Consider the following 23,763-nt stretch of genomic DNA (forward strand, 5'->3'; position numbering starts at 1 on the left):
AAACATCATTGTTAATACGACCAACAGGCCCAAAAAGGCCCATTAATGTGTATGTATGTGAGGAAAATAAAGCCCATCCGGAGGAGAGGCAAGAGTATCACAAATGCACTAACCAACAACAATGCAACGTCTCATTGTTTGGATACTCCTTAAAATTTGAAAATTTGTTTTGGTATTTATCTAATTTTCAAGGATTCACATTGTTTGATTGGTCTAAATAATTATAGACTATTTAATTTTCAAATATTAATGCAAGGAAGACAACAAAATGATAATCAGGGAACAAAGAAAGGGATCAAAAGAAGAAACTTTATCCCATTGCATACTTCTGGGTCCAGCTTCTTGCAGTGGACTCATACTTGCCTCTATCGGTTTTATACATATAAGCAATCTCCGGAACCATAGGATCATCTGGATTTGGATCCCTTAACAATGAACATATCGAAACCAAAACCTAGAAAGTCACCAATAGACTGGATTACCAAATCAGAGAGTTAAAAGACTCATTATCGCCATTGCTAGTTTTTAAAAGAAAGAAAAGAGAGCTTTCTTGTAGTTCACCTTGGATATTGTGAGTGCAGGACTCCATTGTTCTTTCAAAACGTCGTGGCAAATGTTGAAGCAAATGATGCCGTTGCTGTTGACATTAGGGTGGAACACTTTTGTCCTAAACGCAACCTGCAAGAAGAAAAAAGCAAATGAATTACAACAGAATGGTTTTAAAAATGTTACAAATTTGATTCAAACCTTTGGTGGTTTGAAAGGATAATCCGGAGGGAAGTGAATGGTTAAGATAAAGACTCCACCTGAGTAAGGACTGTCTGATGGACCCGTTATTGTAGCTTGCCAATGAAACAAGTCTTCAGCAACTGGACCTTTAAGGTTTCAATATTTTTCACAGAAGGCATAAAATAAAAGTTTAGCCTCTCTTAAACATATGATCAATAGCAATAACTGAAATACACACAACAGAACATTAATGCTCTCATGCATGACCAGTTTGAGATTCTCCTACATGAATCCCTGACTCTACTGAGACCAACAGTACCGATTCATAATGAACTTTTACTACATTTTAATAAAGCAAAATCAACAACTATAACACCCGCATGCAATAGATAACGAATAGGGAACAAGAAAGTGTTCTTTTTTTTTTTAATTAAATAGCTGCAATTACATCTTAACTATGTTAATTTTGACTAAGAAGAAGAAAAATAACACTTTTTTCTGCTTAAAACGAGATACTAACGAAGAAGAGCTAAGTCTGACCAGCAGTGTACAAGGTCGAAGGATCTTTCTGAAGATCCTTGAGCTCCTTTAAGATCCGTTTCGAAGCCATTTTCTCGCTCTGAACAAACATTCGATTTCAGCGATCGTGAGAAGACGAGAGAGAAAGCCATCGAGACCAGGCCAGCGAGTTTTTCTTAAAAAACAATTTATTAAAATGGAAAAGAAGTGAGAATGAGTAAACCTTCTGACCCAACCAGAGTTTCCATAAAAGGTACTTTAAAAGGGGGGCTTTAAACCCTTTAGGGTTTTTGTTTTGGCTTAACCATAGACGCAGAGAGCTCTGAGGTTAGAATCAATGGCGGCTAAGGCTTCGTTGAAGATCAAAGGGAAAGGAGGAAAAGGATCATCTTCTTCCTCGTCATCCAAGTACGAGGTCTTCAAGGATTGGACCAACTGGTCGCTGAAGAAAGCAAAGGTCGCGACTCACTATGGATTCATCCCTCTCATCATCATCCTCGGCATGAAGTCAGATCCAAACACTCACCTTTTCCAGCTTCTCAGCCCCGTTTGATCTTCTCAATGTTTTAGTCCTTTTACTTCCCCAATTATGTTCTGTTTTTTTATTTTGTTTGTTTCTGAATCTATATAACTCAAAGTTCCGTTATTTTTTTGCAAATCTGCTAAGAAACAATACAATCAATAAACAGCTTTTATTCAAATTAAATAAACAAATTGATCTATCAAGGAAAAAAAGGATCTAATGTTTCATTCCTTCATTCTGCATCAGTTGATCGAATATCTTGAATCATTTTCACAACTTGAGCTATGTGAGGTCGCTCTTGCTGCTTCACAGCAACACAAGCCAACCCTATTTGCATCATCTCAACCACCTCTTCCTCGAACCCACCCGACTCGCTCAAAATCTCCATGTCGAATACTTCCCCTGTCCACTCTTCCACCACCACATTCCTTATCCACGTGGCCAAATCCATCTTCTCACCACCTTTCGTCTCTCTACTTGCCGGCGACTTCCCCGTCAGAAGCTCGAGTAAAACCACCCCGAAGCTGTATACATCCGAAGACTGCGTGCTTCTTCTCGTGTCTGTTATTTCAGGTGCGTGGTAACCTGAAGTAAGACAAGTCCTTTGAGGAAGAGATCTCATGATGGTTGTGAAGCCAATGTCTCCTATGCAGCCGTAGCGTTGCGAGTCTAAGAAGATGTTTGAGGACTTGATGTTCCCATGGATGAATCTCCCGTTGTTCCCTTCGTGGATCTTAGCCAATCCTCTCGCTGCACCAGTTGCTATTCTCAGTCTAGCGTCCCAACTTAAAGGCACTCGATCATACGTTCCTCTGTTTCCTGCATAACCTTTGTTTGTTTACTCGTTTTTTGCTTTTGATTTAGTTTAAATGAATAGTAACTAACCGTGCAGCATATGGAAGAGGCTTCCTTGAGTGTAATAGCTATAAACAGCGAGTTTATCGTCTTTAGAATAGTAGTAAGCCTTTAGCTCAGCTACATTCTCATGACTGATCATTCCAATCATCTCCATTTGTTGCTCAAACTCTCTTCTTCCCACCACTACTTCTTTTAGTCGCTTCACTACCACTGTGCTCGTGTCTTCCATTGTTACCTTATAGGTTGTACCAAAGGCGCCTTTACCTAAAACTTGAGCTGATGAGCTTAGCAGATCGTCTAAATCAAACAAATGGTTCTTTCCCCCGAAGAAGATGATCTTTCCTCCTTCTTCATTGTTATCATCGTCTCTAGATGTCCAGTTCCCTGGAGGAGTGGTCGACGAGGAGGAGGAGTCTCTCTTCCGAAACTTCCCGGAGATTCTGGACTTCCCGAAACAGGTGATCATTATTATACAGGAGAGTCCGGAAACACCCAAAACGCAAGCTCCGGAGAGAATCAGCAAGAAAGCAAGCTGGCTTAACCCGAAAGGAGTCTTGTGTTGCGACTCCTTTCCGGTTATGTTGTTTCCGGAAAACGCTGAAGTTTTGAATCTTTGAAGAGACTTTGGTGTTGCGCCGATGAGTTTATTGTTAGACAGGTCGATTTGCCTCAGGTTTGGGAGATCGAGATCGGGAATGTCCCCTGAGAACGAGTTGTTTGCAAGGTTCAAGACTCTAAGTCTGGTCAAACGTGAAAGAGAGGAGGGGATGCTTCCGCTGAATCCATTGTTAGAAAGATCAAGAACCTTGAGATTCTTTAACTCCGAGAAGATCGCTGGTAACGGACCAGAGAGGTGGTTGTGTTGTAGATAGAGACGAGTCAAGTTCTTGAGGTTGACGAAATCAGAAGGGAGCTCTCCGGAGAGTTGGTTGTTTCTAAGGCTAAGAATCTTTAGAGACGAGAGACGAGTGATGGTGAATGGTGGGATCAAACCGTTTAGTCCAACCGCTGGCAATCTAACGGATACGATTCTGTTTCGGCTGCAGGTAACTCCGGTCCAGTGATGGCAAGTCGGAGAGCTCTGGTTCCAGCGGTGAAGAGGTAAACTGAAATGTGACAAGAACTCAAGCAAAGCTCTCTTGTCGTCTTCGAGAGTTTCTGAGAAGATCAGAGCGAAACAGAGGACCAAAGAGAAAAAGAAGAAGAAGACTTGCATTGTAAGAAAACTAGTTTTTGTCTCTATCTTGTAACGGAGAACTTTTCTTTATCTGAAGAATGTGTGCTGATTAAAAAATGTTTTATGTTGTGAGATTGCAAAGATACGCCGGCAGGTTATAGCCGGCAAAGAAAATGTTTTATAGTCTCAGAAATTAAAATAAAACTTGATGAAGCCAATCGTGACCGTTTCTCTGCGTTTAAGTTTTCAACTGTTGTTCTGTAATTTAATTCTTGCTTGTAACATTTTGGCACCAAACGGCTACTTTCTCTATACTGTAACGCAAGCGCAGTGAGCCAGTGACTGGTGTAAAATTCAGAGGCTTGACTAACAATATCTTTGTAGAAATGGAAATAGGAATTTACTGATAAACATTATCTTTTTCGAATTGAATTGAATTGTAAACAATACCACTTTCTATCAGAATAGGTTAAAGAATCTACAATATTATATGATAGTTGAATATAGTGTTTTATTTATTAGAAAAGGTTAAAGAATCCACAACATTTTATGATAATTGAATATATTTTTCTTATTTATTTTTGTATGTTGCTTTACGTCTCTGTGTGTTTATGTATTAGTTTATAGATAGATTTATGTCAGCTATATAATTTTGAAGTGTTATTTATATTAGGGATGTTTACACACATAGCCACATCTATCCATATATGGTTTAGAAATTTGGTAGGACTTAGAACTGAGAGTAGAGATACAAAAACAAAAACAAAAACAAAAACAAAAACGCAACAAAATATGTGATACCAAATGTAATTTTTTTAGCAACATACCAAATGTAGATTACAATTTGAGTTTGAGGGTTTTGATATGGTCCCAATTGTAACTTAATATTATTAATGAAAATAATGTTTACAAAATATGTTACTCTTACTAAGTCTGTTTTTTCATAAATATTTTGATTTATCATATCAGTAAATAATTAAATATGTTTTACAGATATTTTTTGGAGTTATCATATTAATAAATGAATCTCTGTTGGTCGAGATGAAACGAGTAACACGTGGGGTGGGATGGTTCTAGTGGCAATCTAAAATAATAAAAACAGAAAAAACAACGAAACATGATCTGGCTAGGTCGACCCGACCATATAATAATAATAACTGTTTGGGGCCCCGTCCACATATTAAGACAAAACCGTTTCAATACTCCCCCTCTCTCTCTTCATCATCAATCACTTACTACAAGATCTCCTCTGTGTTTTTCTTTTCTCCCAATCGTCATTTGGTAGGTGGCTCAAGATGAACGACGCAGATGTCTCCAAGCAGATCGAGCAGATGGTGAGGTTTATCCGCCAGGAAGCCGAAGAAAAGGCCAATGAGATCTCCGTCTCCGCTGAAGAAGTCTCTCTTCTCTCTCTCTCTCTCTCTTGATCGATTTCGTTGACTGATGTTTGCAACTATTTTACTTGACCTTCGGATCTTATGATTCTGATCTGCTGAATCGTGATGTTACAGGAATTTAACATTGAGAAGTTGCAGCTCGTGGAGGCAGAGAAGAAGAAGATTAGACAGGAGTATGAGAAGAAGGAGAAGCAGGTTGATGTCCGAAGGAAGATGTAAGCTCTCTTTGCTGTTTGCTTAGAGATCTGTTCGTGTTCATAGTTTAATGGCAATTACTTTTTAATACTACAAAGGAGATGATCATAGACTAGCTCTAGGTTGAGAATCATTGACTATATTAAATGCTGGTTCCTAGTGACATTTTTAAAGAGATGTAGATTAGTTTTTGGCTTGATCTGATGCCACTTGTGACCATCTCTAAGGGCACTCTATTTTTTCCTCTATAATTTACACAAAAATAGAGTAACTCTATTATAGTGTAACTTTTGCTCCAATGGTGTTACTCTATAATAGAGTTACTCTATTATAGAGTGAAATATAGAGGAATGTCACTTTTTCACTCCAAATATAGAGTAAAATATGACATTCTTCTATATTCCACTCTATAATAGAGTAACTCTATTATAGAGTAACACCATTGGAGTAAAAGTTACACTATAATAGAGTTACTCTATTTTTGTGTAAATTATAGAGGAAAAAATAGAGTTACATTGGAGATGCCCTTAATATGTCTTTTTGCTTTTGTTCCTGTGTCTGTAAAAGTGATTACTCAATGCAACTGAACGCATCGAGGATCAAAGTCCTTCAAGCACAAGATGACATTGTCAATGCAATGAAAGAAGAGGCTGCAAAGCAACTCCTCAAAGTCAGTGAACACAGCTTCTTCAACCATCATCACCATCAGTACAAACATCTCTTGAAACATCTCATTGTTCAGGTCTCTCCCAGACCAACAATCTCAATCCCATAGTTTTGATCTAAACTGTTATACTAAAATTGTTTTTTTTGTTGAAATTGTAGTGTTTGCTTAGACTGAAAGAGCCTTCAGTGTTACTGCGTTGTCGCAAAGAAGACCTTCACATTGTGGAGTCTATGCTGGACGATGCAACTGAAGAATATTGCGAGAAAGCAAAGGTTCATGCTCCTGAGATTATTGTTGACAAGGACATTTTCCTTCCACCTGCTCCTTCCGAAGATGATCCCCATGCTCCTTTCTGGTAAGTTTTTTGATACCAAAAACACTTACAAACTATAAAGAAACAAACTATAATACCACTTGTGTTGTGATGTATAACAGTGCTGGAGGAGTGGTGCTGGCTTCTCGTGATGGGAAAATTGTGTGTGAAAACACTCTTGATGCAAGGTTGGAGGTCGCTTTCCGCAAGAAACTTCCTGAGGTTAGACATAATTGCATTAGCATCATCATAAGGCTCTTGGAACCTCTTCACAAGAACTTGATAAAATGTTTTCATCTTTATTCTAAGTTGTGAAATTGTTTCTCTAAAAGGTGTTTATATTTGAATGTTTGTAGATCCGAAAGTCGCTCTTTGGCCAGGTTGGTGCAGCTTGATGAGTGACTCCAACTTTGAACCATGAAAGGTAATGGCTCCATTATCTATCCATTCTTTCAATTGTCACCAATTTGAAAAAACTCTGTACAATGTGTTAATTGGCCTTTTGCTTTTGTCAATGGACCTTGGCCTTTGTCTGTTATTTTCTTCACATCTATGTTGGTTTGGTGTGGTGATGTTATAAATAAATATTTGGTTGAATATGCTTTTTTTTTATATAATTGGCTGGATATACGTAAAAGTGCACTAAATTGGGTGAATACCCCACACGCTTTAAAACTCTCTTACACTGTTCAACATTTGGTACCTTCTACCAATTTTGCCCCTAGGCTGAGATGATGTTGGATAAAACGTGCACACTCTAGGATTTTGTTTGATCTTTCATAGGACAGCTGTAGATAACTAGTACAAAGTAGGTCTGCAGCTAGTTTCTTTCGTAGCCACTCGTTTTGTTAATCGAACATGATATAATTATCTTAACTTAACCGGATGGAGTTGTCACCTACTCATGTGTTATGTTTTTTTTTTTACTGAATTTTTGCACGTGTTATGTGATATTGTTATGTTTACATAATAGGAAAATACTTGGTACAAATGTATTTTGATGTGCTTTAGTATTATATATAGACTAGTATTAGCTAATGAACATATTACACTGTAGATATTTGTTATGTGTATAGTTTTTTTTGCATAAGGTGTACTTAAGTTAACCTAACTGGATGAGCTGTGTCACCAAACAATATATATTAGATGTTATAAAAAAGTTTAACTTCTAAGAGAACAATTGAGACAAATATATCTTGAATTGAATTTAAATACGTACGTTAATAAATTTATTAACATGCAATATATAAGATGGGAACCATCCTATATTTGTAGCAGATAAAATATATTAAATTATTGCTTATTTTCTCTCTCGTAACTATTCCATGCATCTCCTCCATATATGTGCTCGTTGTGCTTCACCGGTGATTAAGATTGGAGACACTTTGTCATCCCACCCAAACTCTTGTGTTTAGTCATCTAAGATGAACTTAATCTTAACCAAATAAAAATCAAATAGATACAATTTGAACAAGGGACATTTAATTAGGATAGTAGTGGATAACAAGATTATTAGCAACTAATATATATAGATAGTATATGTGTTACATTTGTTCTGAACTCTACTATCAAAGAACGTATAGGTTAACAATCATGTTATCGACGAGTTCATCATCCAGCAGGGCATCCCACCCTAAAATTGTTGTTAGGGTCATCAAACATGCCTGATCATCTAAGATAAACTTCACCTCATCCTAATAAAATTTGAAAAAAATACAAAGTGTGCAATAGATAACTAATTTTAATCGTAACAGATAAGGAAACTATTAGCAACTAATATAGACAATAGTTTTTTTTTGTCAACATACAAATAGATAAATTTATACTTTTACGAAATTATTTATAAAATTACTTTTAAAAGTATTAAATTAATAAATAAATATAAAATCTTTATAAAAACTCTAAGTTTTTTAAAAAAATTATGTTTTATAAAAAATAACTGCTTTTAAAAATTTATGGAACATATAGTTTCACTATTATTTGCTTTTTAGTTTTTATAATGTAAAAGATTTTTTTTAAATGGACTTACATTCTTTCTAGATTTAATTTTATTGAAAAAAGTAGATGAAATATTCATAAATATTCGGAAATATCTGTAAATTTTCCGAATATCTAAAAAAAACGGATGTCCATATTTTCTAAGACAAAGCAAATTGAAAATTTAAATATTCGTAAAATACAAAGCAAATCACAAATACTAAAAGTAATATTAATATTTGATTCGTATCCACATCTAGGCCAGCACATGTGGTGGGATCTAATAACTCAAAATAGTTAAAAAAAAAGAAGATAAAAGCATCACAAAGTTACAAAATAGAATACAGATACTAAGATTTTTTTATGGTAATATTCGATCCGTATCCACATTTAGGTCAGCACATATGGTGAAATTTTTTCAGTATAAAATTTTTATTCAAAACAGTTGAAAAAAAAACTAAAGAGAAAAGGACATCGCAAAGTTTTATACATATACATTTGCTTGATTTAACATTTTTTTTGTTTTATTAAGATTTACGTCCAGAAAAATGTTTCATACATGGCCGAAAAACGGGTCATCCCTTTTATTTTTGACCTCTTCCCAAATGTTATTTTTAGATGTATCCTTTTTGTTATAAAATAAAAGTAATGAAAGATATGTCCAGTAAACTCTTCTAACTTTGAAACAAGAAAATGGCAACTAACAAAATCTCCTTCTTCTTGGTTCTTTGCCTCTGTGTTTTGATATCCTCAGGTGATCGATTTCTAATACATCTTATCGCTTTGATACGTTTTCAGTTATATTTATTATAATGGATTGTTTCACATGTTTATTAAATTTCGATTCAAAAGTTTGTGTGTTCGTTTCATTTATAAAATTATAGTAGTTTTTTTTTTGTTTTTATATTTAGATAAAACTCTAATTTGTTTTTTTTGGTCAAACAACTCTAATTTGTTTCTTCTTAAGAAAATATTCGATAGGATTTGGAGAAGCAGCACTAAATCCAACGGGAAGAAAATGTCCAGATCCAAATGGTGTAGACAAAAAAGCTGCATGTTATAGCTACTGTAAAACACAAGGTTTTATGGGTGGTTCTTGTCAAGGACACAAAGGTAATTACATGTGTAAATGCTATGAAGGTATATGAATACCAATTGCATGGCATCTTCGACGGCAGTCTCTCCATAGAACTCTTGCTAATAAAATACCGAAGAAACTAGATAAAAGAAGGGAGAGAAGCCCATCAACGGAGAGAGAGAATAAACGCTTCCTTGCGTTTTAACATAATAAAGTTTCGAATGATGACAGACTACACCGCTCTGCATAAAATTTAGTAGTAACAAAAATTTCTACATATAATTATGTATTATATGTTTTTGTTATTATTAAAACCGCATCGAAGTTGTTTCACAATTGCCCCGCATGTTATTTGGACCCTAAATTTATAAGTATTGCTTGTTGGAATGCTGAAATTAGTGTAAATTAATTTTTTTTTGTTAGAGAGACTCAAACAGTTGCGGAGACTATTATATCAAATTCATAATCTACTTCTTTTTGTATTAACATTTTGTGATTTTTTGTTACTTTCATATATTTGTTGGTTTGGTTTTATGATGAATAATAAACATTGGTTTTACGAGGAATAATAAACTCAAATGCATACTTTATTTGATGTATTCATTTATTATACGTTTGGGAGATATTTTTCATGATTCTTACTGATAAAAATATTGGATATATTTTTAGTATTTGCAAATATAATTAAAGTTGAATTTAATTATAATAATAATGGATAAAATAACTATACTTGACTATTAAGCATCAAAGAACAAATTGATATGTAATCTTTAAAATTTAAAATGAGACTAGAGAATCTGTATCAATAATATTTCAACATGAGTTCTTCACCAATTAAATATTTCATTAATATTGTAAGTAGACTACACATTCCCATCAATATCCAGCTTAGTTATAGAAGAAGTTCATTGAATTCAAAAGCGGAAAAATGAAAGAAGTACAATTCGTTAAAAGACAAAAGTGGATGATGAAATCGACGAGACAAGCTTGCATCCATACTCAAAGAAAAACATGTTGACTCGGTAAGCGAATATAGATGATACCGTATGATCCACATTTAGTACCTTGGGACAAAACGAGCTACACCTGCATCGTAAAGAATATGTGACTTCACTTAACAGGATTAGAGTATGTAAACTCATCAACAAGGAAAATGAGTTGTCTTCTTTTCTCATTCAAACCATCTCGCAACTATAAAAAAAACCTTGTCGATCAAACAAAGGGCTGATCTTTCTTCCTACAACTCATAGAGAGAGATTTTAGAGAGATAACATAGCGATCCTGATTCTTATTGTATACCGAGTTCGGTTCAAACATTAAAACCGCCTCACACTTGTAACATATTTATTTAAATACTTATTGTTAAATATCATATCAAAATAAATATGAAATTGAATATTTGAATTATATATTTATGTTTCAAATATTTATATTGTATATTAATTTAGATATTTAGATTGTTTTTTTTTTCCAGATTTTCCGGATTGTCTTTTCGAGTTCGGTTAATAACAGTTCAGATTCAAATATATTTTTGTAACACTATACAAAATTCATTCGGGTATTTTTTACATTTGGGACTGGGTATAGAATGAGTTTTTTGGTTAGAGATTCGTTCGGATTCTGGGTTACGAATTTTATGCTGAGCCCTATGCACTACTTTGATTTTTGCTGGGCTACTAGTTCATATCAACCATCTAGTTTATTGATCGGCGGTCCCAATAGGAAATCATCCGTAACAAAGTAAACTCATGAATTAATAAAATCTAAGAAGGTTCATAGAGGCCGAGCACATGACCGTCGAGACATCTCACAGATGCAACCTGGTTATCAAAGAAACGTTAACAACGAATATGAGATTTGAGCATCTGCAGAAAAGATAAAAGAAGAAGGTTGCTCTGTTTGCTTTTACCTTGCCATGGACTTCGTATTTGATAGAGCCATCGAGTTCGGCACCTAACTCCATAAGTTTGGAGATTGATGTATTAATGTCAGTCACAGTGAACGATAGTAGCGAAGAATATCCCTTCTCACTCACCACATGGTCACTGTATCAAAACAATTAATCCTTTTATCTTTGCAATGATTAGACACTATATGATCAACCTTTTAGTCAGACATGCTTTACAGTGAATTGAAGGCAACCAAATAAAAAAAACTACTCTAGAGAAACAAACTCAGGAAAAGAAAGTTTCACTGAGACAAATGATCGAACAGGTGATCTGCATTGATCAATACCTGGGAGATTGCATAAGAGCTAGCTTGAGAGGACCAGACTGAAGCTCAGCCCAACGTAAAGTAACGACATTGACGGAGAAATCGAGACCTTGCGCGTAGAAGCGAGCAGCTTTTGGTACATCTTTGTGTAGCTGCAAAATCCACCTGAACGACGCCGTCGACATCTCTCACTTTCTCTATCACACCGCTGACTTTGTTAAAAACAAGCCCACTAATCAGCTTAACACGATGCCGTTTTGATGTCTTCAGTATTCTCTCTCACACATAAAACAACATTTGATTCACAGTTTCATCAGTGTGTTTATTTTGATAAATAATGGGCTTATTTTGGATACCCGTTCGGGTTCGGATCGAGTATTTCAGATTTTCGGGTATTTCGGTATAGAGGTGTAGAACCCGTTCGGGTATTTCTGTACTTCGGGTCGGATTCGGGTATTTTTAGTTCGGTTTCGGTTATTTCGGATCGGGTTCGGATATTTAGATTTTGAAAAAAAAAATTAAAATTTTCATTTTTCAAATTTCTTGTATTTAAATATATAACTTTCACTTAACTATTTTTTGTATTTTTAATAGATTGAATGGTTAATAGATTTGGACATAACATTTTCAAACTAAAAAGACATTAATTTGGTTATTGTTTTTAAATTTTGGATGTAGTTTTTTTGTTAATTGTTGAAATAAAAAGTTTGACATGTATTTTAAGTGCATAGCAAATCATCTTCTACGTAATTGTATGTATATCATATGAATTTAAAGTATGTGTAGTATCAATATAAATATTTTATATAAAATGAAAGATGTAAATTAAAAATATAAGGTTAATTATACATATGTTCGGTTATCTTCGGATATCCATTCGGGTTCGGATATTACCCGTTCGGGTTCGGATATCCAATCTCTCCTAATTTAATACCCGTTCGGATATTTTGCTATTTCGGTTCGGATTTCGGTTCGGGTTTTTTGGTTCGGGTTCGGATGCCACTTCGGATTTCGGGTAAAGTGCTCACCCCTACATGTGTTGTTTATTGAATAAATCGCTTTGACATACGTGGAGGGGCGCGCACGTAACAAGTTGAGTGGATTTTCACTATCTTCAGACAACCAAACAGAACCAGAGGTTTCTCTTTTCTTTGCCAGTAAACTAAAGAATCAAATATTCACACTGTCTGCGAAGACGAAGAAGATAGATTGAACACACAAAACTCGGGGAGGAGGAGTATAAGATTTAAAAGAGAAATGCTTAGTTTGAATTCGCTTCTTCGTCTTCCATTCCCAAACCCTAGTCCTCCTAACTCTTCTTCCTCGTCGTCGAGGAGATGCGTCTCCGCTTGTCCAATTCCGGTCGGTTTTTCGGTTCGATGCATCTCTAGGTATGTTTTGTTCTCTCCTAATGTTCATCGGCTTTTCAATTTGCTCTGCGAACGGAACTTAGTGTCTTGACAATTCTGTGCAGACGTTTGCGTCGAAATGAACCTGGGAGATGTTTCCAACGGGATGAAGCTTATTTCCTCGATGAGGTGACTTTGATTCTTTTTTTTATTTGAATCTCGCTATTTTTGAATTGCTTTGTATCCTAATGTGGTAGTCTAGGGGTTAGTATAGAGACCTTGGAGTTGATTAGGATTCATTTGAAGGTTGAACTAAGATGGAGAATTGGAGAGTATGTGCGTGTGTGTGTGTGTTTAATGCATAAGCTAAGTTGTTTGGTTTTGCTCTTTTTGTTCAGAAATCTGAAGAAAAAGATAGAAATCTTGATGTATTGGTCGGCACATCGATAGCTCACTCGACACAGAGAGTTCTGAAGCTCTTGACTGTATCTGCTCCGCTCGCATTACTGGGAACTGACCCAGCTTTTGCGGTTACGCAACTTCCCCAGTCATTTGTCGCTTCTCTTGGAGACCTCGGAGACATTAGCTCAGGTTTTGCTTCGGTTAGATAATCTTCCTTTTTTGCATTGAACCAGAAACTATGTCTTCATCTTCTTCACTGTCAGTCTTATAAATTTTACAACTTTCTCTCTCTCTCTCTGCAGGCCTTCTTGCTTATATTTTTCTCTGAACTTGGAGATAAAACTTTCTTCATCGCGGTATGGTGTTGAGCTTCAAATGTTAAATCTACGCTTTAGAAACGATTTATTGACACTGTCTTGCGGTGGTATGTGTAGGCCCTTTTAGCAGCGAGGAACAACGCTGCTACTGTTTTCGCTGGGACTTTTGGCGCTCTTGGGTATGCTTTCTTTTCTCAAACACTTTTCACTTACTATGTAGAGAAACGTTACTAAATTTTGGTAATTTTGCAGGATCATGACGATTATATCTGTAGTGCTAGGACGAACTTTCCACTATGTCGATGAAATTCTTCCATTCAGGTTTGAGAAATGAAATAAAAAAATTCCGGCTCAAAATTTATGTTTCAGGTTTAAGTTTGATGCTGAATCAGAATGTCAATGACTTGAAACCACACAGGTTTGGTGAGACGGATTTGCCTATAGATGATATTGCAGCAGTTTGTCTCCTGGTAAATCGTTATTCATTCACCTTTCTAAGTAGAGCTCAGGGGGTTTTGGTTTGGAACTTTCAGTTTAGTAAGTATATATATCTACCAAAGAATGTTGTTCGGACCCGTTTGGTATGAGTTTTTTTAATTGAAGTTTAAGTCTCAGGTTCGACTAAACCAAATGAAGATTTTGATTGCTTTTAATATCTTACAGGCTTATTCTTAACCATGACATAGTATTTAACCATTTTTTGTTGCATTTAGGTTTACTTCGGTGTTTCAACGTTAGCAGATGCTATCTCTGATGATGGACTTAAAGCTGAGGAAGAACAGAAAGAAGTAAACTCTCTTTTTAGCCTTTTGACTTTTTTTTATATTTCCATAGACATTCAAAAACTCAATACTTGTTTTCTACAGGCAGAACTAGCGGTTTCAGAGCTTTCAGGTAACGGAGCCGGGTTAGCAGCAGCCGCGAACACCATCATCAGCACTTTCGCATTGGTTTTTGTTGCGGAATGGGGTGATAAATCCTTCTTCTCAACTATTGGTTAGTCTTTAAACTTTTAAACTTTCCATCATATAAACTTGGCCAGCATTATTACCAAAGCTCAGTTCCAAAAAATCCAATATGCATTATAATCGTTTTAATTATTTGAAGCTCTTGCGGCTGCATCATCGCCATTGGGTGTCATCGCTGGAGCATTGGCGGGTCACGGTGCTGCGACTCTGGTCAGTTATAGTTCATTTTCTTTGTCAGAAATGTATTAACTTATACTACCACCCTAACAACTAGGCTAATCAAAAGCATTTATAAACCCTAAAAATCTTAATATTGATAGGGCTTTAAAACCCATCAACGAGGAGAACTGTTACTCTCCAGAAACTTGGAACACAAGAACCATAACTTGCTACTTGGATTTGTTTTTCCTTATTACAGCTTGCGGTTTTGGGAGGTTCTTTGCTAGGAAACTTCTTGTCAGAGAAGGTATCAGATATCTTTATACATATATATTAGTTCCTAAAAGCATATCCTTGGAATTTTTCAGCTTTTATTACACAAAACACAGATTCTAATGGCAATATTACTAGCTTTTATCCTTAGTTTTTTTTTCCAAAACCCCCTTTTTGAGTTTTGTTTTAGTCAAAGGATCTCTTTTTGCACTTTATATATAAGAAAGTGAGAGAAGTTAGAGATTAAGGTTTTTATTCTATGGCAAGTGGCAACAAATAGGCTTCTATGTTCATTGATCTCAATCCTTCCACATCATTTGGTATCGATTCCTCCCCTCCCCCAGAAAGAGTCAAAATAACATCTTTTATTGTTTTGATTCTTTCCTGTGTCCGATTTAATCTGTCAACAACGTGATACTATTCCTAAACAAATAAGCTAAACGCCAACAAATCTTTCAGAAAAAGTATATGAAAAGAGTGTTCGACGTTAGGTTTTGAAGTTTATAGTTCTGTTTGAAGACTTTGGATTTAGAATTTAGATTTTAGATTATATTTTAGTAGTTTTATATAGAACCTTTACTACTATCATAACTCTTACAATATTTTTTTTTCCTTTGATAAACAAACTTTCTAAAACTGCTTTTTGGAGTTGCTCAAAAATTTAATTCTTTATTTATTGAAGTGTTTTGAGTGAGAGAGAATTCTTAACAGGAAGGTAAGCTAAATGTTTGTTTTGTTCAAAACAGGCAATAGCTTATGTCGGAGGAGTTTTGTTTCTCGTGTTTGCTGCTGTGACAGTGTCTGAGATCATTACGTAAGTGACGAAATTAATAATGATATTTCTTTTCCTCTTATTTGTTTGTGAATTTAAAATACAATTTCATGTTATTTGTAAATTTTATCATTGTTTACTGTCCACTCTTTTTCTGCTAACTATACTGTGGATTCACAGTTTTCATGTGTACTATCAAGCATCGATGCATTTGTTTTAGTGGTTAGAGTTGCTTACAGGTCAACAACATAGGTAATAATCTTATTATGTTTTTGAAAGATATGTCCAAACATAACACGTGTTCGGGACAGTAAAGAATATAAAGGAGTCGAACATGGTAGAGCATATTCTTTTATTATTCTTCGTGTAAAGGTATATTTAAATATTATAATCGTGGATCTGTAATAAAGTATATGAAAAGTTACAAATTTACACGCTTTATAAGTTCCACTCCCAAATGAGTTTCTTTTCTTGTAGCTTGTAGTTTTATTAAATAAAAAGAAAAGATTAGAAGAAAAACTGTAGAAAGAGCACGTACAGAAAGAAATAACTTTTCCCACCTATATTCAAAATCACAAATAAAATGCAAGTTGTCTATTTTAAAACTACATATTTATATAAAATTATCAAAATTTGATATTTAATGTTGAGAAAACTAAAAAGTTGCAGCTACCGGTATCAATAGTAAAATATACTCCATTTGTTTCTTAATGATAGGCTTTCTAAAAAAAAACTTTTGTTTCAGAAAGATGTAACTTTTGTGTTTTTTATTAAAAAATTGTAAAATTCAAGAAAATTAATTGACTTTATTGAATTACTATTGGTTAAAAGTTATTGAAAATTGAAAATTACAGAAAACGATACATTTATTATGGTAGGTTAATGTGTTTTCTTAATATGTGTAAAAATACTAAAAATTCTATCTTTTAGAAACATATGGAGTATCTAACATGTTATGTACTGATCCATATGTTTCAAAATAATGTATATTCTAAAGTTTTCACACTTATTAAATAAACACGTAAACTTTTGACAATAAATATATTATTTTCCGTCTTAAGCTATTTTATATAATTTTTAACCAATCAAAGTTTAGTAAATACAATTAATATCTTTGAAATTAAAGTTTAGTAAATTTACAATTAGTAAAACATGGTTTTTTCAAAAAAAAAAATTCTAAAACATGAAAGATTCTGAAACGGAAGGAGTATTTTATTGTTGTTGATAAAACTCTAACACGCTTTAATTGAAAAGAGTAAACAACAAAAAAATTGTTGAATTTGAGAATCAAAACATCTGACCCCAAAAGAGTAAATCCATTTTTACAAAAAAAGGTAACAAAATCTAAGGTGTCTAGTTTACAAAAAAAAGAATCTAAGGTGTCTGCATGTGCAACCTGAACCACTCTTTGATCGTACGTGGGCCTTCTTCTTTGGTTTCTTAATACGGACAATGAATGATATAGCAAAGGGAAGAAACGATGTCGCTTTATATATTGTTCTCAGAATAAAAATAAAATAAAAATCGTGAAAATTAGGCTATCGATCGTAGACATTCCCGAGGGAATCATAAGGGCCCACACAAAGAGGCAAGTAGGGCCCAGACTCATAATCACAGAACCAAATTGAACGGTGACGAGCCGCTGCTGCTTCAGCCGCCACGCACTGCGTTATGCTGACGCTGGCAACCGCCGATTGTTGATTCGGTCATACGCTAATTACTTAAATTCATTCATTACCAGCAACATTAATCTTTCTTAATTCTTGCAAGAAGCTCATCTATTATTTATTACATTGTTCAACTTAAACCTTAAAAAAACTTGTTCTCGAAATAGTACTCCTTCTATTTTAAAATATTTGATGTTTTGGATGAAAACACAAAAAATAAAACATATATTTAAAAAAATAGTATTTAAAATATGAATTAAAATTTATTCAAGCAATCATAAAAATACCAAAAAACATCATTGGTGACCCAGTTTAAAACTAAAATTAATATAAAATACCATATATTTTAAAATATTATAAACTCTCCAAAACATCATCTATTTTGAAACAGATAGAGTATCTCTTTTTATTAAAATATGTATGAAATAATTAAATTACCTTGTATATTTAATACATTTTAATAAATTTGTTGCAAGACCAAATATAAATTTGCTGGAAAAATGTTTTTATATTTAACATTTTACCGAGAAAAAAGCATTTTTATTAGTTGACCTTCTATTTAACTGCAATTGATACAGTAGTAAGAAAAAAATCTTGCATACAAATTAAGACATCTGAATGTAAGAGAGGTAATAAAACTTGCAACATATAGTTAAAAACGCAGAGAAAAACAACTTGACTGAAAAGAGAAAAAAAAGGAAATGAGGAAAAATGGGATGAAAGTGGAGGACACAACCAAATCATGTTTTGACAGGTAATTAAGTATCTTTTTAGCTGTGCTTACAAACAAATAATTAATTTAATTATTGATTTATTTTGCTCTGATAATGAAAATAATAATAATCCAACACAAAAAATGAAGGAAGAAGACGAGAAAAGGGAAATGGCACGTGCCAAAGATTCGGAAGGCACGTGTGGGGGAAAACAAGTCTTGTAAGCCCTGTTTTATTTCCTCCTCTTATTTTGAGATTCGATGATTACCACTCCTTTGCTTTGTTTCTCCTCTATTTATATATCTCCTTCAACCTCTCTCGCCGGCGCTGTAAATCCCCAACCCGAAACAAGAAGAAGAACACGAAGAAGAAGACAATTGGTGAATAGTATTCTTTTAAAGAATTTCGTTGAAGAATTGCGGTTTGATTAATCATTTGATGCCGTGAAAATCTCTAATCAGATTCAAAAAAAGAGAGTTGAATTGAGGTAATACTTCATCCCCCAAATCGTTATTTTAATTCGTAGGTTTGACTTTGTGTGTTCGATTGATTTGCATGTTTGTTTGATGAAAATTGTGTTAAAAGGATGAGTCTCTCTGAGATCTCGGTCGATGTATGTTTTCGTTGGAAATTGAGCTCTTTCGAATTTATTCCGTTGCTTTTTGTTGTGTTTTCTTTTTAATTATTATCTCTGAAACCGATGGAGTTAGTTCGTGTCGGTGAAAGACTTAGTTTTCTAGCGGTGCTCTCGTTTTGGTTGTTTTATGTTATATCTCCCTCGTCTCATAAACGCTGAGGTTAATTAACGAATTAAAAGACTTCTCTTTTGAATCTAATTTCTGATGAAATCCATTTATCTTTGTTATGCTGTCACAATCTTATTATTTATGCTTGTTTTTTTTTATTTTCTTGAACGGTTTTGTTAACTTGGTAGCCACTTGAATTTCTCACTGTTTTTGTTTTCCTTTTCTCTACGTTAATTGCAATGAAACTGACACTCACGTGAATATTATCTTGTTTTTTTTTGTTATGAAGCAGGATCAGGATGGTTAGCTGCTACTTTAATACTTTGGTCAAGGTTGAGAGTTAATTCAGAGAAAGTATTGGAATCAGCTGCCAGATTTGGTTTTGGAACTTTTAATTTGAGAAATGGATAGGTGTGATACCTCAGGATTTGTAAGCGGAGGTGGAGATGCTTATAAGGTCTTCTAACTCTTAGTACTACTACTACTGCTGCTGTGGCTTTTTCTCCTCGAACCCCCGGAAGTTTGTGGTCTTTCTCTTGAACAGTTTTCATCTTTTTAGTTGTGACCATGCATGCCAGATTCCAAAACACTGGCTTTGCTGCTAAGTCTTCCCCCAATTCCTTTAAGATCTTGGGCCGTTCCCTTCAAGTCCAAGAATCAGAGGCGGCCGCTGATACTACTCTGCGTCTTGATTCCCTTTCCTCTCCACTTTCCAACTCAATTGGTACTAAAAGAAAATGGAAGGATCAAGAAGCTGATCCTTTACTCTCCTTGAGGCTCGGTCACTCTTCAAGCTCTTCTGATAGCAAAGGGAGTTCGGCAACTGCTTCCATGAGTTTATCTTCTGCCAAAGAGATCGAGGAAGCCTCCTCCATGGATCTTGACCTCGACTTTACCCTCCATCTTGGCAAAGAGAAGCCTGCCACCAACCATAAACCAGCTAATCTGAAAATGAAAGAGTTGCAGGTCCCCTCCCCAGAATTTGATCTTGAATTGAGTCTTTCCTGTCAATCTGAGATCACTGCGGTCCAGCAGCAGGCGAACCAGTTTCCAACTCTTGGGGACATGCTACGTGCAACTAATGAAGGATCCACGTCACGTGGCTGGAGACCAGGGTTTGCATCATCACCTGCATTGCAAGCTTTATCAAGTAAAGAAACAAGCTCCTTCTTAGCTCATGCTCCTAAGAAGATAATCATTCCTTCTGCTCCTCATGTTCTGGACCTCTCATCTAGCTCGGCAACAACAACAACAACAACAACACCAATAAGTTCCGGTACATGTACTTCCGTTTTATCTCAGCAGTTGAAGCCACAGCATAAGAGTTCTTCTAGTTCCAAGCTATGTCAAGTTGAAGGATGTCAAAAGGGCGCAAGAGGCGCGTCTGGCCGTTGCATTTCCCACGGTGGTGGACGTAGATGCCAGAGACATGGTTGCCACAAAGGCGCTGAAGGTCGAACTGTCTACTGTAAAGCTCACGGAGGTGGCCGAAGATGTGAGTTTCTCGGATGCACCAAAAGCGCTGAAGGCCGTACTGACTTCTGTATAGCTCATGGAGGTGGGCGAAGATGCAGCCATGAAGATTGCACACGAGCTGCTAGAGGAAGGTCAGGGCTCTGTATCAGGCACGGTGGAGGAAAGAGATGCCAAAGAGAGAACTGCACAAAGAGCGCTGAAGGGCTTTCGGGACTCTGCATCTCTCACGGAGGTGGTCGTCGATGCCAGTCTAGTGGATGCACGAAAGGAGCGCAAGGGAGCACTATGTTCTGCAAAGCACACGGTGGTGGTAAACGGTGCACGCACCCTGGTTGCACCAAAGGCGCGGAGGGAAGCACGCCGTTCTGTAAAGGACATGGTGGAGGTAAAAGATGTGCCTTTCAAGAGGGTCATCCTTGCTCCAAGAGTGTTCATGGAGGTACTAATTTCTGCGTGGCTCACGGCGGTGGTAAGAGATGTGCGGTTCCTGAGTGCACTAAGAGCGCTAGAGGAAGGACTGATTTTTGCGTCAGGCACGGTGGAGGGAAGAGGTGCAAGTCTGAAGGATGTGGGAAAAGCGCGCAGGGTAGTACTGACTTTTGCAAGGCGCATGGAGGAGGGAAGCGTTGTGCGTGGGGTCATCCCGAGACCGAGTATGCGGGTCAATCTTCTTCTGGTCCTTGTACCTCGTTTGCTAGAGGTAAGACTGGTCTCTGTGCACTCCATACCAGTCTGGTTGAGGATAACCGGGTTCACGGAGGAATGACTGTGACTTCAGAGAGCCAAGAACCGAGAATAAGCAGCAGCGAGGAAGAGTTTAGTGGTTCTCAAGACATGAACATGGATAGGATGAAAGCGAGAAGCGCTGTTGGATCTCCAGAGACTGATATTGATCTCAATGAGAATGAAACAGGACCGGGGTTGGCTCCAGAAGGAAGAGTCCATGGTGGAAGTTTGATAATGGCGATGTTGGCTGCTAGAGAGGGTGGCTCTGGCTCAAGCAACCTGCCTAAAAGGTGGGTGTAAAGTTAATAATTGTCTTCAGTTTGCTTCCAGTCTTTAATTCTGCACGTGTGGAGTAGTATGTTGGCACGTGAGAGTGAAGTGAAAGTGTTACGGAGTCTTGTGTTTGTTCTTGTTTAGGTTTGTGTTTAGAGAGTACAAAAGGGATCAAAGTCTCTATTCTCTGTCTTATTTTCCTGTAGATATTGAATTTATGGGTTCAAGCAACGTTATTGTGAATTGTCAAAACAGTCTATCTTATGATGATGATGATGATGAGAATAAAAGTCATGTCTTTGTTTGCAGATTGCAAGTTTTGTTGCTTCTTTATTTGTGTTAAGGTCATGTTAATGTTTACTCTCCTTGTCTAACCAATTTAAACAACTAATAGGTGCATATTGAGTTATGAACAAAATATCATACATGAATATATTAGGAGATTTTTTTTTGATCAAAGAGGAGATTTATATATTAGATAAAGATATCTTAAGAGCTCAGATCATCTACTATATATGATCCATGGTTTCGAGAAAACATCCCCACATTGATCTTGCTTTATTCGGAAACTCAAGCTCCATCTTGTAAACTCGTTTCAGTGACATCTCTTCTTGATGCTTTGTCGTTGTTACTAGATCATATGATTGTGAGCTCTGTAAATAATTTTCTTCTCACTCTATTGCATGTTTATACAAGACAAACCACGTGTCTGTGGTCGGGTGGTCAAGGCGTTCCGTGTATCCCCAAGGGATCCGAGTTCGAATCTGTACCATATCAGATTTTCACAATGCGTGGTCATCGGGATTTCACATTTTCTCTCCAGAAAATAGTTTATCATTTTTTTTTATGTTTATACAAGACAAATGTATTTCTGTTTTTGACAACATAAGACGACTGTTTAGGAGATATATTGCATTAGTTAATACTTTATTAGCAAATTACCCAATACTTTTTATGAATCGACCAAATTATATAATAACATCTCCGATCTTTCTTCATGATGTTTTGTCTTTGCTACTAGCTTATACGATTATGAGGTTTGTAAATATTTAGAAAAATGGCATATAAATATATGGAAGGTACAAAAATAAAAAAAAAAACAATGTCAGAAGTGGGATTTGAACCCACGCCCTCTCTCGAAGACCAGAACTTGAGTCTGGCGCCTTAGACCACTCGGCCATCCTGACTTTTGTTTAAGTAGCACATTCTTAAATTAATATCGAATACTATACAAACAGGAAAAAGAATCGGCTCATTTAAAATATAAAGCCTACATATATATGATTACTGATTTACTTCAAATGGGTTAGATTTCTCTTTTGAGACCATTTATAAAGTTCCTCCATTTTTCGTGAAACACAGCAAGTAAGGGCCTGACTATTCAAACACAGCGATTGTGGCTGCGGTTGCGGGAGTTTGCAGATGTGAGTGGTTGAAATTTTTATCGGTTTTAAAAGATTTGTACGACTGGTACTGCGGTTAGAAATTGATACGTTTGCAGAATACTTATGACTGGTTAACTATCAAATACAGCTGCGTTTAAATAATAAATTAATAATATTTACATTTTATATAATTATAAAAATATCAAAAATCATAATATTATAAGAAATATAAAAATTATTTTAAAAGTTATAGTTTTAAATTTTTTAAAATTATAAAAATGTTTTTATTTTAAAAATTTATATTATTAATGAAATTATAATATATATATTTTAGTATTTTTATAATTTCAATTTAATTTTTTTATTGAATATTTTTATTTTTTTATATTTATTGTTTTAAAAAAAAAATTTTTACCTCGTAACCGTCCGCAGCCGCAAATGCTAGCTGAAATCAGCTTTTGAATTCAAAAGGTTTAAAACGGTATAAAGCGGTTTGAGTAATTGTTGCAAAACACCAACCACCGCTACGAACCGTAAAAGTTATGTTTGCGGGTGCTAAAGGGAAACCAGGATTAATTACAACGCGCATACAAGGCACGTCGCACCCACTCCTCCAAATATAAACAATACAAGTTCACGCGATATATTTGGGTGCGTGGCGATAAGATGATGGTTCAGACATGCTGCGAAGATAGGAGAAGCCATACCTTTCGATCTAAGCCGTCAAAGTATCCCCTTACGTGGATCGTACTTTGGATCTACTAGTTTCTGACTTTCTGTGCCTTCTTTTATTTTATTTCATTTCCAGTTTCAATTGATTTCTCTATCGTTTTTGGCGGTACAAATCTAGTTTAGATATATACCCATAAACTATTCAATCATTAGAAATA

At 35.5% G+C, this 23,763-nt stretch overlaps 8 protein-coding genes and 1 non-coding gene across 11 annotated transcripts; 5 read left to right on the plus strand and 4 right to left on the minus strand.

Annotated features, from left to right (window-relative positions):
- Positions 1-91: 91 nt before the first annotated feature.
- Positions 92-1,508, minus strand: LOC106364231 (ubiquitin-conjugating enzyme E2 28-like). Of its 2 annotated transcripts, none has more exons than XM_013803853.3 (4): positions 1,270-1,498; positions 748-875; positions 562-678; positions 92-454 (listed from the first exon to the last, which is right to left on the minus strand). In XM_013803853.3, exons 1-4 carry the CDS (start codon positions 1,358-1,360, stop codon positions 311-313), a joined length of 480 nt encoding a protein of 159 aa, XP_013659307.2. In that variant the 5' UTR covers positions 1,361-1,498; the 3' UTR covers positions 92-310. The 2 variants fall into 2 exon arrangements, with proteins under 2 accessions (XP_013659307.2, XP_048595702.1); XM_048739745.1 differs by having other exon boundaries at positions 173-473; positions 1,270-1,508.
- Positions 1,509-1,541: 33 nt separating this feature from the next.
- Positions 1,542-4,725, minus strand: LOC106364234 (putative inactive receptor-like protein kinase At1g64210). Its single transcript, XM_013803855.3, has 2 exons — positions 2,657-4,725; positions 1,542-2,590 (listed from the first exon to the last, which is right to left on the minus strand). Exons 1-2 carry the CDS (start codon positions 3,843-3,845, stop codon positions 2,004-2,006), a joined length of 1,776 nt encoding a protein of 591 aa, XP_013659309.2. The 5' UTR covers positions 3,846-4,725; the 3' UTR covers positions 1,542-2,003.
- On the plus strand, positions 1,586-1,894 carry LOC106364232 (mitochondrial import receptor subunit TOM7-2-like). Its single transcript, XM_013803854.3, has one exon. It carries the CDS (start codon positions 1,586-1,588, stop codon positions 1,799-1,801), a length of 216 nt encoding a protein of 71 aa, XP_013659308.2. The 3' UTR covers positions 1,802-1,894.
- A 217-nt stretch (positions 4,726-4,942) lies between the features above and the next one.
- Positions 4,943-6,975, plus strand: LOC106366482 (V-type proton ATPase subunit E3). The gene is made up of 6 exons (XM_013806082.3): positions 4,943-5,203; positions 5,318-5,418; positions 5,966-6,140; positions 6,224-6,420; positions 6,501-6,600; positions 6,735-6,975. Exons 1-6 carry the CDS (start codon positions 5,102-5,104, stop codon positions 6,771-6,773), a joined length of 714 nt encoding a protein of 237 aa, XP_013661536.1. The 5' UTR covers positions 4,943-5,101; the 3' UTR covers positions 6,774-6,975.
- A 1,686-nt stretch (positions 6,976-8,661) lies between these two features.
- Positions 8,662-9,913, plus strand: LOC106364236 (defensin-like protein 35). Its single transcript, XM_013803856.3, has 2 exons — positions 8,662-9,109; positions 9,337-9,913. Exons 1-2 carry the CDS (start codon positions 9,049-9,051, stop codon positions 9,501-9,503), a joined length of 228 nt encoding a protein of 75 aa, XP_013659310.1. The 5' UTR covers positions 8,662-9,048; the 3' UTR covers positions 9,504-9,913.
- Positions 9,914-11,113: 1,200 nt separating this feature from the next.
- Positions 11,114-11,948, minus strand: BNAA09G12000D. Its single transcript, XM_013803860.3, has 3 exons — positions 11,669-11,948; positions 11,343-11,478; positions 11,114-11,253 (listed from the first exon to the last, which is right to left on the minus strand). The coding sequence occupies exons 1-3, from the start codon at positions 11,830-11,832 to the stop codon at positions 11,197-11,199; spliced, it is 357 nt and encodes a 118-aa protein (XP_013659314.1). The 5' UTR covers positions 11,833-11,948; the 3' UTR covers positions 11,114-11,196.
- A 781-nt stretch (positions 11,949-12,729) lies between these two features.
- Positions 12,730-16,106, plus strand: LOC106366483 (protein PAM71, chloroplastic-like). Its single transcript, XM_048739747.1, has 12 exons — positions 12,730-13,038; positions 13,122-13,185; positions 13,395-13,598; positions 13,701-13,754; positions 13,833-13,894; positions 13,968-14,036; positions 14,134-14,185; positions 14,429-14,503; positions 14,582-14,711; positions 14,823-14,893; positions 15,102-15,149; positions 15,862-16,106. Exons 1-12 carry the CDS (start codon positions 12,905-12,907, stop codon positions 15,931-15,933), a joined length of 1,035 nt encoding a protein of 344 aa, XP_048595704.1. The 5' UTR covers positions 12,730-12,904; the 3' UTR covers positions 15,934-16,106.
- Positions 16,107-18,507: 2,401 nt separating this feature from the next.
- Positions 18,508-21,796, plus strand: LOC106382014. 2 transcript variants are annotated; one of them, XM_013821968.3, is made up of 2 exons: positions 18,508-18,754; positions 19,306-21,796. In XM_013821968.3, the coding sequence occupies exon 2, from the start codon at positions 19,581-19,583 to the stop codon at positions 21,513-21,515; it is 1,935 nt and encodes a 644-aa protein (XP_013677422.2). In that variant the 5' UTR covers positions 18,508-18,754; positions 19,306-19,580; the 3' UTR covers positions 21,516-21,796. The 2 variants fall into 2 exon arrangements, with proteins under 2 accessions (XP_013677422.2, XP_013677423.2); XM_013821969.3 differs by having other exon boundaries at positions 18,513-18,754; positions 19,303-21,796.
- A 795-nt stretch (positions 21,797-22,591) lies between these two features.
- Positions 22,592-22,675, minus strand: TRNAL-CAA. Its single transcript has one exon. It is a non-coding gene; the product is annotated as a tRNA-Leu (tRNA).
- Positions 22,676-23,763: the final 1,088 nt, after the last annotated feature.

Source organism: Brassica napus, chromosome A9 (assembly GCF_020379485.1).
Source record: "Brassica napus cultivar Da-Ae chromosome A9, Da-Ae, whole genome shotgun sequence".
Taxonomy (NCBI): domain Eukaryota; kingdom Viridiplantae; phylum Streptophyta; class Magnoliopsida; order Brassicales; family Brassicaceae; genus Brassica; species Brassica napus.

What these genes read in the sequence shown, in the direction of transcription:
- LOC106364231 (XM_013803853.3), bottom strand. Translation starts at nt 1,360, where the DNA reads ATGTTTGTTCAGAGCGAGAAAATGGCTTCGAAACGGATCTTAAAGGAG. An exon ending in TTCGACCTTGTACACTGCTG is followed by an intron (nt 876 to 1,269) that starts GTCAGACTTAGC and finishes GAAACCTTAAAG; the next exon opens with GTCCAGTTGCTGAAGACTTG. An exon ending in CTGCACTCACAATATCCAAG is followed by an intron (nt 455 to 561) that starts GTGAACTACAAG and finishes GTGACTTTCTAG; the next exon opens with GTTTTGGTTTCGATATGTTC.
- LOC106364232 (XM_013803854.3), top strand. Translation starts at nt 1,586, where the DNA reads ATGGCGGCTAAGGCTTCGTTGAAGATCAAAGGGAAAGGAGGAAAAGGA.
- LOC106364234 (XM_013803855.3), bottom strand. Translation starts at nt 3,845, where the DNA reads ATGCAAGTCTTCTTCTTCTTTTTCTCTTTGGTCCTCTGTTTCGCTCTG. An exon ending in CCTCTTCCATATGCTGCACG is followed by an intron (nt 2,591 to 2,656) that starts GTTAGTTACTAT and finishes AAGGTTATGCAG; the next exon opens with GAAACAGAGGAACGTATGAT.
- LOC106366482 (XM_013806082.3), top strand. Translation starts at nt 5,102, where the DNA reads ATGAACGACGCAGATGTCTCCAAGCAGATCGAGCAGATGGTGAGGTTT. An exon ending in TCTCCGTCTCCGCTGAAGAA is followed by an intron (nt 5,204 to 5,317) that starts GTCTCTCTTCTC and finishes GTGATGTTACAG; the next exon opens with GAATTTAACATTGAGAAGTT. An exon ending in GATCCCCATGCTCCTTTCTG is followed by an intron (nt 6,421 to 6,500) that starts GTAAGTTTTTTG and finishes GATGTATAACAG; the next exon opens with TGCTGGAGGAGTGGTGCTGG.
- LOC106364236 (XM_013803856.3), top strand. Translation starts at nt 9,049, where the DNA reads ATGGCAACTAACAAAATCTCCTTCTTCTTGGTTCTTTGCCTCTGTGTT. An exon ending in CTGTGTTTTGATATCCTCAG is followed by an intron (nt 9,110 to 9,336) that starts GTGATCGATTTC and finishes AATATTCGATAG; the next exon opens with GATTTGGAGAAGCAGCACTA.
- BNAA09G12000D (XM_013803860.3), bottom strand. Translation starts at nt 11,832, where the DNA reads ATGTCGACGGCGTCGTTCAGGTGGATTTTGCAGCTACACAAAGATGTA. An exon ending in GCTCTTATGCAATCTCCCAG is followed by an intron (nt 11,479 to 11,668) that starts GTATTGATCAAT and finishes GTTTTGATACAG; the next exon opens with TGACCATGTGGTGAGTGAGA. An exon ending in AATACGAAGTCCATGGCAAG is followed by an intron (nt 11,254 to 11,342) that starts GTAAAAGCAAAC and finishes TTTGATAACCAG; the next exon opens with GTTGCATCTGTGAGATGTCT.
- LOC106366483 (XM_048739747.1), top strand. Translation starts at nt 12,905, where the DNA reads ATGCTTAGTTTGAATTCGCTTCTTCGTCTTCCATTCCCAAACCCTAGT. An exon ending in CTGAGGAAGAACAGAAAGAA is followed by an intron (nt 14,504 to 14,581) that starts GTAAACTCTCTT and finishes TGTTTTCTACAG; the next exon opens with GCAGAACTAGCGGTTTCAGA. An exon ending in GAAACTTCTTGTCAGAGAAG is followed by an intron (nt 15,150 to 15,861) that starts GTATCAGATATC and finishes TGTTCAAAACAG; the next exon opens with GCAATAGCTTATGTCGGAGG.
- LOC106382014 (XM_013821968.3), top strand. Translation starts at nt 19,581, where the DNA reads ATGCATGCCAGATTCCAAAACACTGGCTTTGCTGCTAAGTCTTCCCCC.